This window comes from Crocodylus porosus, unplaced genomic scaffold, assembly GCF_001723895.1.
Source record: "Crocodylus porosus isolate Cpor-Errol unplaced genomic scaffold, CroPor_comp1, whole genome shotgun sequence".
Classification (NCBI taxonomy): domain Eukaryota; kingdom Metazoa; phylum Chordata; order Crocodylia; family Crocodylidae; genus Crocodylus; species Crocodylus porosus.
Window position 1 is genome coordinate 41389011 of NW_017728951.1, and position 16251 is coordinate 41405261.

A 16251-nucleotide genomic window follows, 5' to 3' on the forward strand; every position below is an offset into this window, starting at 1 on the left:
TTCTACAGTTCTAAACTACATAAGTATGTCGGTTCATTTTTTTTCTACATGTATTTCCACATTGTGGTATCTTTCCACTTGGTATTGTAAGCATGACCTTTTGTGATGAGTCTGTTGTAACTAGCTGATTAGCAGTAGGTAACTATTGACCACTTTTAACAGTGCATGCATGTGTTGCTGCTGATATGCTGTAGATGAGGCAAGCAAGACTTGGTTGGGGAGGGAAATGAAGCAACAGCTTATTAAATAGAGCATAAAACTAAGTCCCAATTAGAGGTCATTGCAACATAAATCTGATGAAACTGAGGTACCATCTGATTACACAATTGCTGGTCAGCCCCCATAGTACGATAGGTCCTGATACTGGGCATGACCAAAACCTTTTATGTGATAGAATTCAGTTGTCTCTGGTGTGTATTCCCCACCTCTCTTCCACCCCAACAGCATTTAGCCTGGAAGCACTACACGTTTTTAAGTAAATCAGCTGAAAGTACAGTTGGAGACTTGCAGCTCTCTCCTCATATGCTAATGCTCCATTGTTATCAGGAATTCTTTGACATGTGGAGTGCCTAGCAAAACTGTAAAATAAGCCTAAAGAAATTTAGAGGTGGAAATGTTTGTTTTGTCTTAAGCTAGTTCTTTGCTCCAGCTGCAATCTACAGTAATTATCCAGGATAGTATGAGCTGGGTATTATATCAACTGATGTGGATCATATGCTATAACCATAGAGTGTGTAGTGAAGAAAAACAACAGTGGACATCCCAGGATCTGTGTGTAAGCAAAGTGAAAGTTCAGTTTGGTACTACACCATTCTCTCACCTTCCAAGCATCTCCTGCCATGTCTTCTGATATAACTGTCGAAGTGTTTGAGTCCATTTCCAGAGGATGACAAGTACATTAAATACCGATGAAATTTTTGTGTCTGAATCTTCATGACACTGAGGCTGCTTACAGACATAACTCCCCCCCCCCCAATTCACCCAATGTCTTTATAGATTGGACACTTTAGCTGGGCTTTTTGGTGCCTTTGTCTGATAGTTGATTGAATCAATTTTAGATAAAAGCACCAAAAAGCCCTGCTGAAGTGCCTGAGCTTTACAGATGCTGGGGAGCTTGGTCAAACTAATGTTTCCTCTTCTGGTAAAGCACTGTTTTTGGGGGGACTTTTTTTCCCACCACATCTGTCAGTGCCCTGAGTGAGGCAGACACAGGTTGGTAAATCTAAAATATCAAGGGGGGTCACTTTTGTTCATGCCGTAATATAAAGAAGCATTTTAAAGTCCAGTTGAGTCATAAAACTATGGTCTTGAGTTTTTCTAATGAGTTTTCAGTCAAATAATTTTTCTTTCACTGATGTAGCTTGAGGTCATAAAAGATATGGGGTACCTAGCAAGTAGTGACAGGACTAATATTTTTCCTGACTGAATAATATTTTTGGACTAGCCTGGTATGAATTGTCCTTCACACTTCTTGATAATGCATGTTTATCTTGATTATTTTTTTTTTAAGATGCTTGTATCCCTTCCACTGTGTTTATATTTCAAATGTATTGGGTTTAAATTACGAAAAATCCCCCAACACTTAATTGTTAATTTCAGTTCTCTTCCATGTTGTCAGCTGTATATTCAGTTACTTCCAGATTTTTACACGATGGCCTGATTTTCTTGAGTCTGAGACTTTTAGAATAGGCAATCTCATTGCTATGGCTATCTCATACCAGAACTTGGGAAATGCAAGAAGTTTCTTCATTTCATATGAGTAGAATCCATGGTGGTGGTGATTAGTGATAAAACAAGGATAGAAAACGGACCACTGAATTAACTGAAACAGGAAGTAAACTATGATAGTCTTACTGGTTAATGTGAAACACCAACGCAGCAGCAAAAACACAAATGCAGCAGTATTTTGTCCAACACAAACTGTCTATAAACAGGGAATGATTTGGGTGGCTGAGTAGCAAGTGCACATAATCAGTTTCACACAATAGTAGTTCTAGATGTTTCATTTTCCTTGTTTCTGGGTGACCTATGGCAGTGGCTAGAAAACTCATTTGTCATTATAAATAAAGAAGATAAATGCTCCATCTTTGCATTGCTGAATGTTATGTTCTCTGCCACACTTCATGGTTTGGAGTCACCTTCATCTAGAATCTGTATGTAAAGGAACTTAACCATCCAGGAGAGAGAATATGTCCAAATATTTACAATCTCTAGAGCCCTAAATATCCATTTGCTTTTCTACGCATGAAAGAGAAACATTAATTTTTGTCTTAGGGTTGGTGGATGAAGCAATTGATACCAAGTCTCTGTTGGATGCATCAGAAGAAGCCATCAAGAAAGACCTTGATAAATGTAAAGTTGCAATGGCTAATATCCAACCTCAGATGCTCGTAGCCGGTGCCACCAGCATTGCTCGGAGGGCCAATCGGATCTTACTGGTAGCAAAACGGGAGGTTGAAAATTCGGAGGATCCCAAATTCCGGGAAGCTGTTAAGGCAGCCTCTGATGACCTCAGCAAAACTATATCGCCAATGGTAATGGATGCTAAAGCTGTAGCGGGGAACATTTCTGATCCAGGTAAGCATTAAAAAAAGAGTAGAGCTCAAGTATTTTTTCTACTCAATACTTTTGAAGTACTAGTGTAGGCTAGGAGAAAGATGTAGCCATCGTAATTTCAGAACATGCATCCTTTCAGGTCCTGCATTGTTGTGTGGTGGATTTAAGATTTGTACCACTTAGTACTGGAACCTGTTGCTTAAATTTAGTGAAAAAACCTTCATTGAATTCAAGGTTCAGCCACCTAATTTGATACTTGATCTGTTAGATAAAAGCTCCTTCATAGCTGTTCTTGATCTTTGTCATGGTGGATTATTTATAAGTGGCTGCTGAGGACTATGTGTAGCATTTTCTTTAGGATGACAAAGTATTGTTTTTTGTAACTGGAGGTACTCAAAGTGGATTCCTACTCAGCCAGAATGAACATATTAAAAATTAAAAACTTCTGGATATAGTTCTGGCAATTATTAAATGCCCTTAGGCAACATATTTTTAAAGTTACCTGAACAGCCAGGTGTTTTGTAGAATGAAAATACTGAAGTTGTGGTCTGTCAGTCAGTTGGCAGGGTGGGTTATGCAGACTCGATTGATAATTGGATCATCTGTTCAGGTTTGCAGAAGAGCTTTCTGGATTCTGGATATAGGATTCTGGGAGCTGTAGCAAAAGTCAGGGAAGCCTTCCAGCCTCAAGAACCTGATTTCCCCCCTCCTCCACCAGACCTTGAGCAGCTTCATGTAAGTGTCCTGTAATTTATCAGTAATGATACATTCAAGTTGTATTGGCAAAGTATTGATTACGTGTAGTGACAATGAAAATTATCAGGCTCATATTAAGTACAGTCATGCTGCTGTGCAGCTAGACTTCAGTTTTTACTTAAAATAACTTTTGGCGGCACTAGTTTTAGACCTTGATGTAATTAGGTTAAGAATGAAGCACTTAGGATTTTGCTGGGCTTTGGAGCAGACTCAAAAAGCACAATTTTTCTTGAAGCAGATTGGAGAGGGGCAGTCTCTAACTCTACTCCAGTGTTAGCTTTATAGCCTATTACCAAGACCTTTAAGTGCATTTGGAACTGGAACTTGAAAAGGATGTAGCTGACATGTTAATTCCTTTGTTAAATTAGAGCAGGAAATCTTTCAACAGGAAATCAAGTAATTTACTACATGTGTTCTTTCACACCAGTTGTACTTTTTTTTTTTGACCATTCAAACAGAAATATCATGATCTCACTTGGTTTTCACGGAAGAAAAAAAGTGTTTGGTTTTACCCACTATTTCACGTTTTCAATCCCTTATTTCTCTCCTCTGACATGAGTTACTTAAAGCCTAATCTAGTGTAAAATAATACTCCAGAAGGTGACCTATGGGAAAATAATGCAGGCTTTTCTGCCCATTGCTCTTTCACTGCCCCACAAAAAGAATCCTTTGAATCTATGCATGTGTCTGGTCACATACATTGTGCAACAGCCTTTCAGAGTAGGGTCCCTTGCTATTACTCTACATCTATCTTACAACTAAGCAGCTGCCACAATTCCAGGACAAATATTAATGTTTAATGTAAGAGTGTTATTGATTCTGACCAAACTGAAATAATTTACTTGGCTAATCTGTTTGTCTTTTGAATGAAGTAGTTGTATTTGACCAGCTACACCACAAAATTAGTGGTCCTGCATTCAGTGTGTAAAGGAATAAAATGCTATTAATAATCTCCTTGCAGTGCTGAACTTTATAAAAACAAGGAGAAAGCATGAATTCTCCACATGTCCATTGACATGACACCATATAGTTTCAAATGTACTGAACATACCCCTGTGTTTAATGCTTAGCTAACTGATGAACTTGCTCCTCCGAAACCACCCCTTCCTGAGGGTGAAGTTCCCCCACCCAGACCACCTCCTCCAGAAGAGAAGGATGAAGAGTTCCCAGAGCAGAAGGCTGGAGAAGTGATTAATCAACCCATGATGATGGCTGCTAGGCAGCTACATGATGAAGCCCGAAAATGGTCCAGCAAGGTAAGAAGTGAAGCATATATGTGAGCTTGTTTCTACTGTTTGCTACCTCTAGCCAACTAATGTAGGAAGGGTGTTTCTCTGGAACCGCCAGTTAAAGATCTTGGACTGTATAATTGCCCCTGGCGAGTGGTTGGGCTAAATGTCCAAAGCCAGCTGTTGACATGTTTTTTTTCACAGCCTGAGCATGGAGGTTGGTTGAGATTCTATATATGTCACAACTCTACAGATGGATATTTGCCACAGAACTGTGCTGCAGATTAGACTTCCATTTTTCTGGCCTTTATGGAAGTGATGCAATTTCCATACAAGGCCTCAAAGCAGTATGTGTGCAAATCCCTAAACAATGGTGGTAAGAAACAGTACTTACAGTTCTTGTTGGGTGTTGATTTTTGAAGACTAATGATGTGAATTTCAACAGAAGTATTATTAACTAGTTTGCTGTTGAACATTTTAATATCCAAAGTTAATGTGCCTGTCCCACAAAGCAAAAGTGCCTTCTATAACTTGTCAGTTCCAGAAGCTCCTCCTGTTTTCCTCACCCAGTTGCAAAAACCTTCCACTGTATACTGACTGCTTTTATTATAGGGTACTACATTTTCACTACTAAATTCTAGAAGGCACTGAAAGGGTATGTGTTGGGGCTAAAGAAAATAAAGAGATATATAATTAAATAAAAGGTCTATTGCAATGATAGTTGTGTGTGTTATATGAAAACATAGCTGTTACAGAATCTGCAGCTTGCTGTACTGAGAATGCAGGAGAGCTGCTTCAGAAGTGAGGGGACATGGACTATGAACTAAATTGGGATTTTGATTCCTAATTAGCCCCCTCCGCTGGTTTAACTGTTAAATCATATCAACAGGAGCAATGAGAATCTCTTCATCTCTGAAACATGCAGTAGAACAGCTGCCTCATTCCTATATGTCTAGGGGGTGCTGTGATGCACCACACTGTATGTAAACCTGCACTTGCATTCAGGCTCGCTCTTGTATTTGTGGTCCTTCAGTCCTGGTTAACATAGAACTATCAACATTTTAGTTGTTCTATGCTGGGGAAAACGGGGACTATATTAAATCAATTTCAGGTGGTTTGTGTGCGAATTATAGAAATCAATCAGGCCTTTAGTTGGGATGACTTGCAGGTATCTCATCGGTTTAACTCTTGGCATAAGCCATCTGTCTCCAGGATATGGATCAGCACAAAACCACTTTGGGGCATTTTGTAGCAGTTAAACTTTTCTGGGGAAGGCACAGTTTGCTGAGTCACTTTGTTTGCTATATTTAGGGGCGGGGGGATTAAACTTCCACTGTTTATTCTTCAGTAGGCCACAGATGTAACTGGCAGGCCAGGCTCTAACAAGTTTTCAACACTGATTTAGCAAAACCTACTTTGCCGGCAAAATGAAGAAATATACACTTGTAACAAACATTGAACCTTCCAGACCTATTTTGGAAACACTTTTTAAAGTAGAACGGCTCTTTGAGTGAAAGGACTGATTGAGTTTCTACTTGCTTCAGTGAATAAAGTCTGTGCATGTTTTAGCTGAAAATCCATCCTCTTTTAATTTGGCAATCATTATGAACGGTAGTTTTGAACGTTAGTGGTTTGCAACATCCTCTTTCTTTTAAAAACAAAAAACCAAGTGCTTAGTGCTCTGGATTCTAAAGCTGATAAAACATGATATGTACTAAAAAAGTTTGCTTGGCATATGTAACTTAGACATCAAGTAAAACACCTAAAATGTTTACCTTCCAGAGCACAACACCAGAGCTTCAAAATTCACTAAACTTGCAACTTGTCCTGTAATTAACATGAGTCAAACTTGGTGTTCTTGGTATACAGCAGTGTTTAGGTAACGTCAAAAAGTCACTCAAACCAAAACAAAAAGGAAAAAAGGAAGGTCTCCCAGCTGTGAGTACAGCTGCAGGAAATGGCAATGATTTATTGACCCCAGTACATGTCCAAGGTACTATTTTTGGATTTTTTTCTTGCTCTGGGTTCAGTAGTGCTTTCAAGGAAGCTATTAAAAAACAAGGGCTTTGCAGCCACAAGGGTCACCTTCCCACAGGGGTCAAGCAAGGCAGCCACTGAGGATCAAGTATGCAACTTGAGAGATTATGAAAAAAGATCCAACTACCCTCAAATCTGCTAAGTTTGCCAAAGGGTGGCGTAACAAGCCAATTTTTCATCTTATTTTTCGAAGTGTCTGAGTTTACATGCTTATATCTGTATATGGAGGGGTGTCTGAGCTATTTTTTTACCTGGAGTTTTGATACTCATCTTTGTAAGATTCTGAAGTTAGGCAACTTCTCATTTTTTTTAGAATGTCCTTTTGTTCCCATTAGACCAACACGGCACTTCTAACCACTTCCTGATGGGGCATTAGGGTTTTTAACTCAATTAGGCTTCAGCAGAAAGAAGTAGGAAGGCCAACTTCAGAAGGATTTGTATTGTGTGATACATGTAAGATATCCTTCATCAGATTAAGACTTCTGTTAGTTTATTTTCTTACTTTGAATTAGCCATGTACTAGATGTAGTTTGTCCCTTTCAAAGTTTTTTTTTCCTGGTGAATTTTTTTCCTAAAAGGGATGGTTCTATGGCACAGCAAAAAATACATACCTCCTTGATGAGCACTCTTTGATTTGTTCCAGTCTTTGCCTACAGCCTAAGAAATGTGATTAGTAAGTTTGTATAATAAAATGGTCTTGGACATTTTGGCTATGCTTACTTTTCAAGCAAACAACACCATGCTGTGCTGACATTATTTCATCCCTGTATCATATGATCTAGACTTCATTTGGCTTGAATCCTTATTTAAAGAAAAAGGAAGCAATGAATGTAACATTGTGGCAAAACAATATGGTCCTTTTTTCTAATTTTAAAAAGATTTTATTAACTGTGTTGTTTTATTAATTACTTTTTTGGTCTGTTAATAATTACAACCCTCCTAACTTAATTTACCACAAGTCTCACCTTTCCTTGTCATAACCCTTTTTGTTGGTTTTCTGCAAATCCTGAGACACTTCCATTTTAATTCTTGCAATTTATTTGCTCTTAATTAACAGAACAGCTTCTAGCATTGGTATTACCTGACCCTATTCTTATCTCTTTTGGTCATCCTTATGTGAACCAGTATCCACGTGAGCAACAAAGCCTTTCATCTCCATCAGTCCCAGCTCCTTGTTTCCAGTGCATGCTTCTTTTTGTGTCATAGGTTGTTTTTAAAACCCATTTATGCTACCGTTTTCATATCTGGAAAGTGTTCCGAAATTTTGGTTTTTGTGTAAACCTAGTAAATGGATAAGAGTGTGTGCTCACACCTTTCAAGCCATTGTAACTTTTCTCTTTTTACTTTTTTAGTAATGTTGATTCACAGGTAAAACGTTTGTTCCCTTTCTGTTGATCCTTGGATTCATGCCATTCCTCCTCCTCACTTTCAGTCATCCTGTCGTTTCCTAAGAGGATGTTTGGTTACTAAACCAGCTCAGTTCATGCTCTTTTACCAAATTCTGCTTCTCATACTAACTGTCCCTGTTTCTCCACCCTCCCTACCACCTGCAAAGCCTGATGTGACTGGGGTTAATGAAGCCACTGAGGCTGGTGTAGATATAGATGAGGAGGATGATGCAGATGATGCTGAATTCACCCTCCCTTCTGACATTGAAGATGATTACGAGCCTGAGCTGCTGTTAATACCAAGCAATCAGCCCGTTAACCAGCCCATTCTGGCCGCTGCTCAGTCTCTACATCGGGAAGCAACCAAGTGGTCTAGTAAGGTACTCAGTTTCCCACGGGCAACTGGTCTGTGTGCATCCAAGCCATGTGGAACGTTGACACATTTGCATCACTCTTGCTCCTTGCCGGGTCCCATGAGTCTGAGTGAATAAGTTTGTCTGCACTTCATTTTAAGGATTGAAAGTGGCTTCACAAGTTTGTTAGGTCTGTTTGTCAATGCTAGATTAAGGCTTGATTTGGGTCACTTAATACCAAAAGGCTTCCTTACCCTTTGCCTCTGCCTATCTTTCTGTAAATGGCAGTGTAAAAAACCTTTTACATTGTTTTTTTCTGACCACCTGTGAAGCCATGATTTGGTTTCTCAATGACTTCAGATTATAACTGAATATACATCATTCAAGAAGTCATTTAACATGTCTATTTTGCTTTGCCTCTATCAGTGGCTTCAACTAAAATATATATGGACAAGGAATGGCTTTGTATGGCAGCATTATCAAGGACTGCCCGCTGATGTGCACTTGGCTGTAATGCAAATGCTGGCCTCGATGAGAGAACTCTTTAAAGAAGCTGCACTGAATGCATTAGTTGCTGAATTCAGACTATGTTTATATGGTACCAGTGGAAGTCTAAGCTGCGGTTCAGACATTGACACATCCTCTGTCATTGCATTAAAACACAAATAAGCGTTTGCAGGGCTGGTCACCTTTTTTTTTTTTTTGGAACTGGCATGCTACAACATGTAGGTTTGTTGGGGTCCAGTAACTGAGGCTAGGTATGTATATGTGATCTTTTCTTTTCTTTTCCATGGAAAGAGCTTTAAAACAAAATATTCCCACTCTCTTGTCCTTTTCAGATTCTAGTGCTGAGTAACTTGTTAGGGGGCTTCATAAGTGTAATTATTAAATGTTTCTAACGGCTTTATTTTTCTACATGACTGAATAGAAAAAAGTGTATTAGGTCAGTTCTCTCTTTTGTTAGAACTGGGCCAGCCATTGGATTAGGAAGCTGTTCATGGTAACAAGTAACCCATCTTTTTATATCGCCCAACATCTTTGTAACCTTCAGTGTCATGTTTTGGATGTCCTTAAATTTAATAGCACCAAACTCTGGAGGTACATCCACAATGAGGAGGGAAAATATTGGCTCAATCAGATTTTCAATGGGCGCTTCTACACGGGACACTTTGAGCACAGTAGACTAATTCTACCGTGTGTTAGCTCAGTGGGCAAAACCTGTGCTAATGCGCAGACTTAGTCTACTGCACTTTAACCATTAGTTTGCAGTAATGCACAGTAGCATAGATCCTGGTGCATTGTTAGTATCTGTCATTACAGGTACTGAACATGTGCTATAATTACAATGTATTAATGAACATGTCGATGTGCCCAGTGTGTACTTTTTGCTACAGACTTTCTTGATCTCAGGATGACCTGCTTTGTGCTGAAGAAAGAATTGTATGTAGAGAATTGCATTCTTATTCCTCAGCTCACTGCTAATACTTCATTCACTTAACCACACATGAATAATTCATAGCACTTAGTATTTCACGTATTGCTAACATTTTATAGATACATGAATCTGACTATACTAACAACTGATTGACTTGGTCTGAATTCTTACTCCAGGCTTCATCTTTGGAATAGATGATGAAATGCATTCTGCTTTACATGTTACTTTCACCCATTACAAGTAATTTTCAAAAGTATTTCACTGTAAGTTCCTAATTTAAAAGCAAACAAGAAACCCTTTCCCCTTAAAAAAAATGCTCACTCTTAAGGGAATGTCTTTAAGAAAGTTCTTTAAGCATTAAAAGCTAATCTATTGGAGCTTTTTTGGCTTAGAATTCAGATACATTTAGCTTTTTATGATGAAACTGGCAAAGAGCAATTTAAAAGAAAAATTATTTAAAGATGCTTCTATTTGAGAATGTGAACTTAAGTGACAAATCTTGCATACATTGTAAATCCTTTTCCTGCTGTCTTCTATAGATACTATAGAATCAGTAGTGCAGTAGGGCAGTGCAGCTGATACATTCGTGACTCAGTTTCTGATATCATTTAACATTTTTATATTAAAGTATTCAGTGTTTATTATTAAGCTTCAGTTAATTGGTGCTGTTTGGTTTAACATATGTTCTTTTCTTGGCACTATTTTTAATAATGCTGCTTTTATAGAGGAAATTAGGAATGTCTAACACTTAACACACTTCATCTTAAAATCTTGACAGCAGAATAGTCACTTCTACTCAGTGAACAAACTAACAAGTCAGTGCTCCTTTTCCCATTGTTCAGTTGTTTCACTAAGTGTCAAAGAAAGTATTCCACAAATAATTTAAACATATCTTCAGTGCTCTTCCTGAAGCCTTTTCTTTTCTTCTTCTTTTGGGTAAACATTAATTGTTCTTCCTTCACTTGAGAGAAGTAAATGTAGAGGACAGCTCAGGTGTGGTTTACTTTTCTGCAATTTTTGGATTAACACTGCAATTGTATAACACCATTATGTTTGTTCTCTGCAGGGTAATGACATCATTGCTGCTGCCAAAAGAATGGCTCTGCTAATGGCAGAGATGTCCCGCCTTGTGAGAGGTGGCAGTGGGACCAAGCGTGCCCTTATTCAGTGTGCGAAGGATATTGCAAAAGCATCAGATGAAGTAACTCGACTGGCCAAGGAGGTGGCAAAACAGTGCACTGACAAACGTATTCGAACCAACCTCTTGCAGGTAATTCAATCTAACCTTGAAATATGCATGAAGCTCTTGCCTTCTTCCATCCTGCTCTTTTCATCCCACAGGTTCAAAGTTTGCTCTGTCTCCTTAGCTCCCACTCCCAGGTTGGTTCAGTTTTAAGGCTAAAGCTTGGAAAGTTTCACTTTCCTCAACTCCAGTGCAGTGAGCCCTTTTTTGCAAGATCTGGCTTTATTTACAAAAAGGAGAAGGGTGTCGGTGTCCAAAAGAGACACTGAAAATTCCATACTATGGAGGCATGTCTGTACTGTTTTTAATGCCCATGTAGGTGTCCTAGTCATGTCACAGTATATGAGCAATGCTATAAAACATGCTAGAGCTTTTTCATAATCTGACAGTAGGCCACAGCTAGAGTTGTTAGAGTAAAAAACCACACCCTCCATTCTTGATGGAACAAACCCTAGAGGGACTGTTTGGAGCAAATGAGAAACATCACTCCGTGTTCCCATTGTTTGAACAATTGCCCAGGCTTGTCACGAGCCAAACAATCATTAGAAATTAAGTTCTTAGTGGCATTAGGCCTGTGCGTGTCTACTTCTATCCATTGGTGGAAAACCAGCAGGTTGGAGGGGCGGAGGTAGTCAGCAACGTTGGGATATCCAATGGTTAAAGTTAAACTGAGGTGATGCATTGTATTTCCTACCCCTTAGGTCTGTGAGCGAATCCCAACCATCAGTACACAACTCAAAATCCTCTCTACTGTCAAAGCTACCATGCTGGGCAGAACTAACATCAGTGATGAAGAGTCAGAACAGGTAAGAGCAGTGAAAATTGATTGTAATGTAGACCCCTGTGAAGGGGATTGGGTGTGTGTTCTGTATATAATCAGTTTTGTTAGATAATCAGACCTATTAGTAAGCAGAGATGCTGACTGATTCTCAATCTTGGGGTACAGTGAGGTCCTTTTAAGGGTGCAGCAGGTTGTGCAGTATATCACTGTTAGGTGTGCAGAAACCTCCATATGATTTGCAACAAGGCTCTCCAATGGGAGTGTGGCCAGGGGCTGCATGTTACACATGTCATGGGCCCCAGGATGCACACTTACGCTGTGCAATAAGCATAAGCCCCCTGTGTACTTCCATGCTGGCAATTACCTCTCTCTCCTTCTACCACCATGATGTGGCAATTTTTCCCTCACTGCATGGAGACAGTGTCCCCACTCCCCTGATGCTGTTACCACACAGATGGCAAGCTCACCAGGGCCTCCCACTGTTCTGTCTGCCCCAGAGACCCCAGCTGCTTTAATTGGAGCAATGGGAGCAGCAGTGGCTGGGTGGACCACCCAACTGGACACCCTTGACTTACAGGATAAACCCAGAGATTTTGTATAGGAATCTGTTGCGTCAAACCCATTCTGACCTGTTGTGGTCATCTTGAGTTCTCTGCAGCAGAAGAATTGTGCTCTTATTTTTCTGTAGTCAAGATTGAAAGCTAAGAGCTGAGGGTTGCCTTGAATCTAAAAAAGTTTAGAACCACCAGTCTGAGAGAGTATTCACTGGTGCCCTCTGGTGGCTAAGTAGTACCAGTTTAAAAAAAACTAATTGGCCAATCATTGAAAATACTGTTAGAGCGCCCCTTTTAATAATCAGCACCTTCATCCTGTGAACTGTTATTTTGGTTATAGAATATTTGCAGGCTTTCTAAAAACATTTTCAGGAGCTACAAATCAATCAGCTTTTTCTCATTCATTAGCTTTTCTTAGATTTTTCAGTAGCAGACTGTGAAGAATTGGAAAGTGCCAGAGACTTATTTGATGCTTAGAGTGATTGGACTTGCACAGCTGGGAACAGATGTTTTACATTTGACATGGTATCATGAAACTTTCATAGGCCAGAATGACCTAGCATAGTGTTCCTACTGAGAGTTCCTAGCCTGAGTGTAAATTTCATGCTACTGAATAAGGAGTTGCTTGCCTGAATGTGAATACTGTTCTACTATCCACTCTTTAAGAAACTGAAACAATAACTCCTTCCCTTTCTCTACAGGCTACTGAAATGTTGGTTCATAATGCCCAGAACCTTATGCAATCTGTAAAGGAGACCGTGAGAGAAGCAGAAGCAGCATCTATTAAGATTAGAACAGATGCTGGATTCACCCTTCGCTGGGTTAGAAAGACTCCCTGGTATCAGTAAACCGCCATCACATAGTATTGTATCCTGTAACATAAATGCCTTTTTTTTTTTTTTTTGAAGCAGCAGAGAATTTTTACCAGCGAACAGTGTTGTAAACATGAGCTTAAAATTAGCTTGTGCCAGTGTCCCATTTTGAGGGCAAAAAAGAGGAATATGCATTTTAAGTTTTTGGAAAGCATTTGGTATCCAACATCTCACAATTGCTTCCAAGATGGTGATAGCTTTTTATTTTACTTGCTTTTGAAGATATCTCTTCATGGCTTCTATAATCCCAGAAACACACTTCATTTATGCACTGTGTATTGCAGTAGTTTCCATGGGGTGGTATGAAACATGGACCTCACTTTCCCTGGAATTGGAAGTCCGGAACACTAACAATGTTACTTAGCTGTTTTGGGGAGAGGGGATGTGGAAAAATTGGCAGTGACATAAACAAATTAGCTTTGCAGTAAGTTTTTAGCTGGCTGTTCTTGCATAATGCAAAAGCATTGAGAGGTGTGTAATCAAGTTAGTTTTCATGTGAATGATCCCTTTTTTTTGCTGGTGGGGGGGAAGGAATCCCATTGCTAAAAATAATCTCTTAGGCTGCTACTTTTTTGCCTAGCTACAATACCCTAGGCCAGCTGTATTCATATACTTCCCGTTGCCACTAGCAGGCAATCTGGAATCTGAACTGTGTTATACTGAAATGATTGGCAATGGAGATTTGTAGCACTTGGGTGATAGCTTAACCTTTCCAGTTTCAGAGGCCTTAAAAATTAAGGAGCTCTTCTTGCCATCCCCTTTGGTAGAGTATTGAGCTGAAAATGTGGAGTCCACTGGGCTAGATGAATCTGTCAGTATTCAAAGCAACCTTGTATGGGCAAAGTGCTTGAATAGAAAACAAATGTATGCTAGCTCCTCGCCATTGAAATCTGAGTATTCTAGTCATCCAAGGCAGAGAGGGCAGGTGGAAAGATAATGCAAAGTTTCCATAATGCTTTGCTCCCTGCCCTGAACTCCATGATGGACTAGCACCATACTGGCATTTTCCAGGCTGAGCAAAGGGAGGGCGAGTCTCATGCAGTCTGTTGGCGTATAAATCTCTTGAGAGGTTTTTTTTTTTCAAAACTGGGCCGTACAACTTATTTTATAGACTGCAATCCTATATCCCCAGTCCTGCTGGTAACTAATAGAATCAAATTGTCTTTATTCCCTTATATTAAGAAATAGCTATTTTTATGCTACCATAATGCTACATGACTGCTTTTTCAACATGATCATGATAGCTGCTCTATAATTGTATTTTTTTGGCATTTAAAAAAGGAAAAACAAGTTACTAACACTTGTTAGTCAGAAAGGGCCATTATGTATTTGCAAAGAATACTTGCAAGTTTATTATGCATACCAGCATTGACAGCATAATGGCACCTTAGTTTCCATTTGGAAAAGAATGACAAATGCCTCATGCCCAATCCACCAGTAAGCAAGTGCCCTTGCTGATGAACATTGATTTAGATAGTCAACAGCCCAAAGGAGAGGAAGTGGTATAGGAACAGACACCTTTTATGTCTGTCTGCTACATTTACTGTACCCTTACCAATTTTTCTCTCTCCTTTGTACTATTTTCTAAAAGGGAAATTCAGATATTTGAACTACATTATAAGCTGCCTCAATGACCTTAGCAAGAGAAAGCACTTGTTCATCCTTATTTCACTGCTTTTGTCTGGGTATTACAGAACACACAGTACTTAGGATCCTTTCTTGGATTTCTTCAGTAACTACCTTCAACAGAAGGGTGGAGTGAGTCAGAGCCTTAACCCCAGTATCTTGCTTTGGTTGGTTTATATCAGACTCTTAACCCTATTGTAATGTAGTAATTTGTATTTAACAGTAAACAACACTGAACAGGGAAGAGACACCCTTGATGGACTTCTGACTAGTCTTCCTGTATTTTGTTTTAAATCCCCTATAATTCAGGCATCTCTGTGAGAGTTCTAGCATCACTGTTTAGTTGCTTGATTGATATTAATGCAATATTACTAATGCCTTTAAATACATAATGGTTTATGCCAAAGATCACTCTTTGTTTTAAGGAATGTGTGGGGAAGAGTTGATTAATGTTTGCTTTTGATATTTCTTCAGAATGTTTGCTATCTGTGTTCTTAGAGGAACTGTTTTCTAGGAGCTGAGATACTGTACACCTTATGCAATTTGTGCTTTCTTGAACACTATTGGTCCTCAGACCTACAATGAAGCAAAAATTTGAAAATGACCTTGAATGTTGGTTAGAAATGTTTTACCACTAGAGAACTTTGTTTATAAACCAAAATGTGTTGTATATTCTAATATTTTCAACTTTGTTCCTTTGTTCTGTTAAAACAAAATAAAACTGCATTTGTACAAATATCATGTTGTGAATATTCACAGGGATTTGCTTGGTAAAAACTCTTTTTCTGCTGAAAGAGCAGATCAGTGTAGCAAAAGGATGCTGAGTTGTCAAATTATGCACCCAAATGTGCCTAGGAACGCACGCGCACATTTTCTAAACATTCCGACTATAAACAGCAACACATGCTCTTGTAGAAATCACAGGCTCCTTCACAGTTGCGGTTTAACATTCAAAATTAAACATCACCATGGAAACAAGATACGGTTAAGAGATATTTTGTACCAACAACCATAGTCATAGCAATCCAGTGGAATATTCTCCTCTTCATTTAAAAGCTGGCAAATCAGTACCTTTAGAAAAAGCCTCAGACAGAGTGAGAGCATTTGGATCCTTTCTAGGTTTGTACTGGCTTGTCCAGTTTTGGAAAAGGCATTTAGTACCCTGTAGTCAACTGTAGCAAATCAAGTTCTTTATAGGCTCAGCACTCCAATATTCTACACCAGCCAACACAAAGGAATAGAAATTTGAGGTGGGATTTTCTTGATTCTTCCACATAGGCTAGAGAGGGTCATCTTGGTTAATGCATACAAGAAGTAATCTTGGAGCTGTTTACCCTCCTCCCATAGGTTCTGCTTGAGGCAAAGATTATTGTCATGAAGGTAACTTCTATCCAGCTAATGGCTGCTTCTGAACAACAGAG

General features: G+C 39.2%; 1 protein-coding gene across 2 annotated transcripts in view; it reads left to right on the forward strand.

The window, feature by feature from the left end:
* VCL (vinculin) overlaps positions 1-15568 on the forward strand; it is a 105755-nt gene extending 90187 nt beyond the window's left edge. The window contains exons 16-22 of one of the 2 annotated variants that reach the window (XM_019555557.1): positions 2275-2577; positions 3167-3291; positions 4383-4568; positions 8134-8346; positions 10821-11024; positions 11699-11803; positions 13034-15568. In XM_019555557.1, the coding sequence (XP_019411102.1) occupies positions 2275-2577; positions 3167-3291; positions 4383-4568; positions 8134-8346; positions 10821-11024; positions 11699-11803; positions 13034-13180 (1283 nt within the window). In that variant the 3' untranslated portion in view covers positions 13181-15568. The remainder of the gene's footprint in view (positions 1-2274; positions 2578-3166; positions 3292-4382; positions 4569-8133; positions 8347-10820; positions 11025-11698; positions 11804-13033) is intronic. The other variant, XM_019555556.1, reaches the window with a different exon arrangement.
* Positions 15569-16251: the final 683 nt, after the last annotated feature.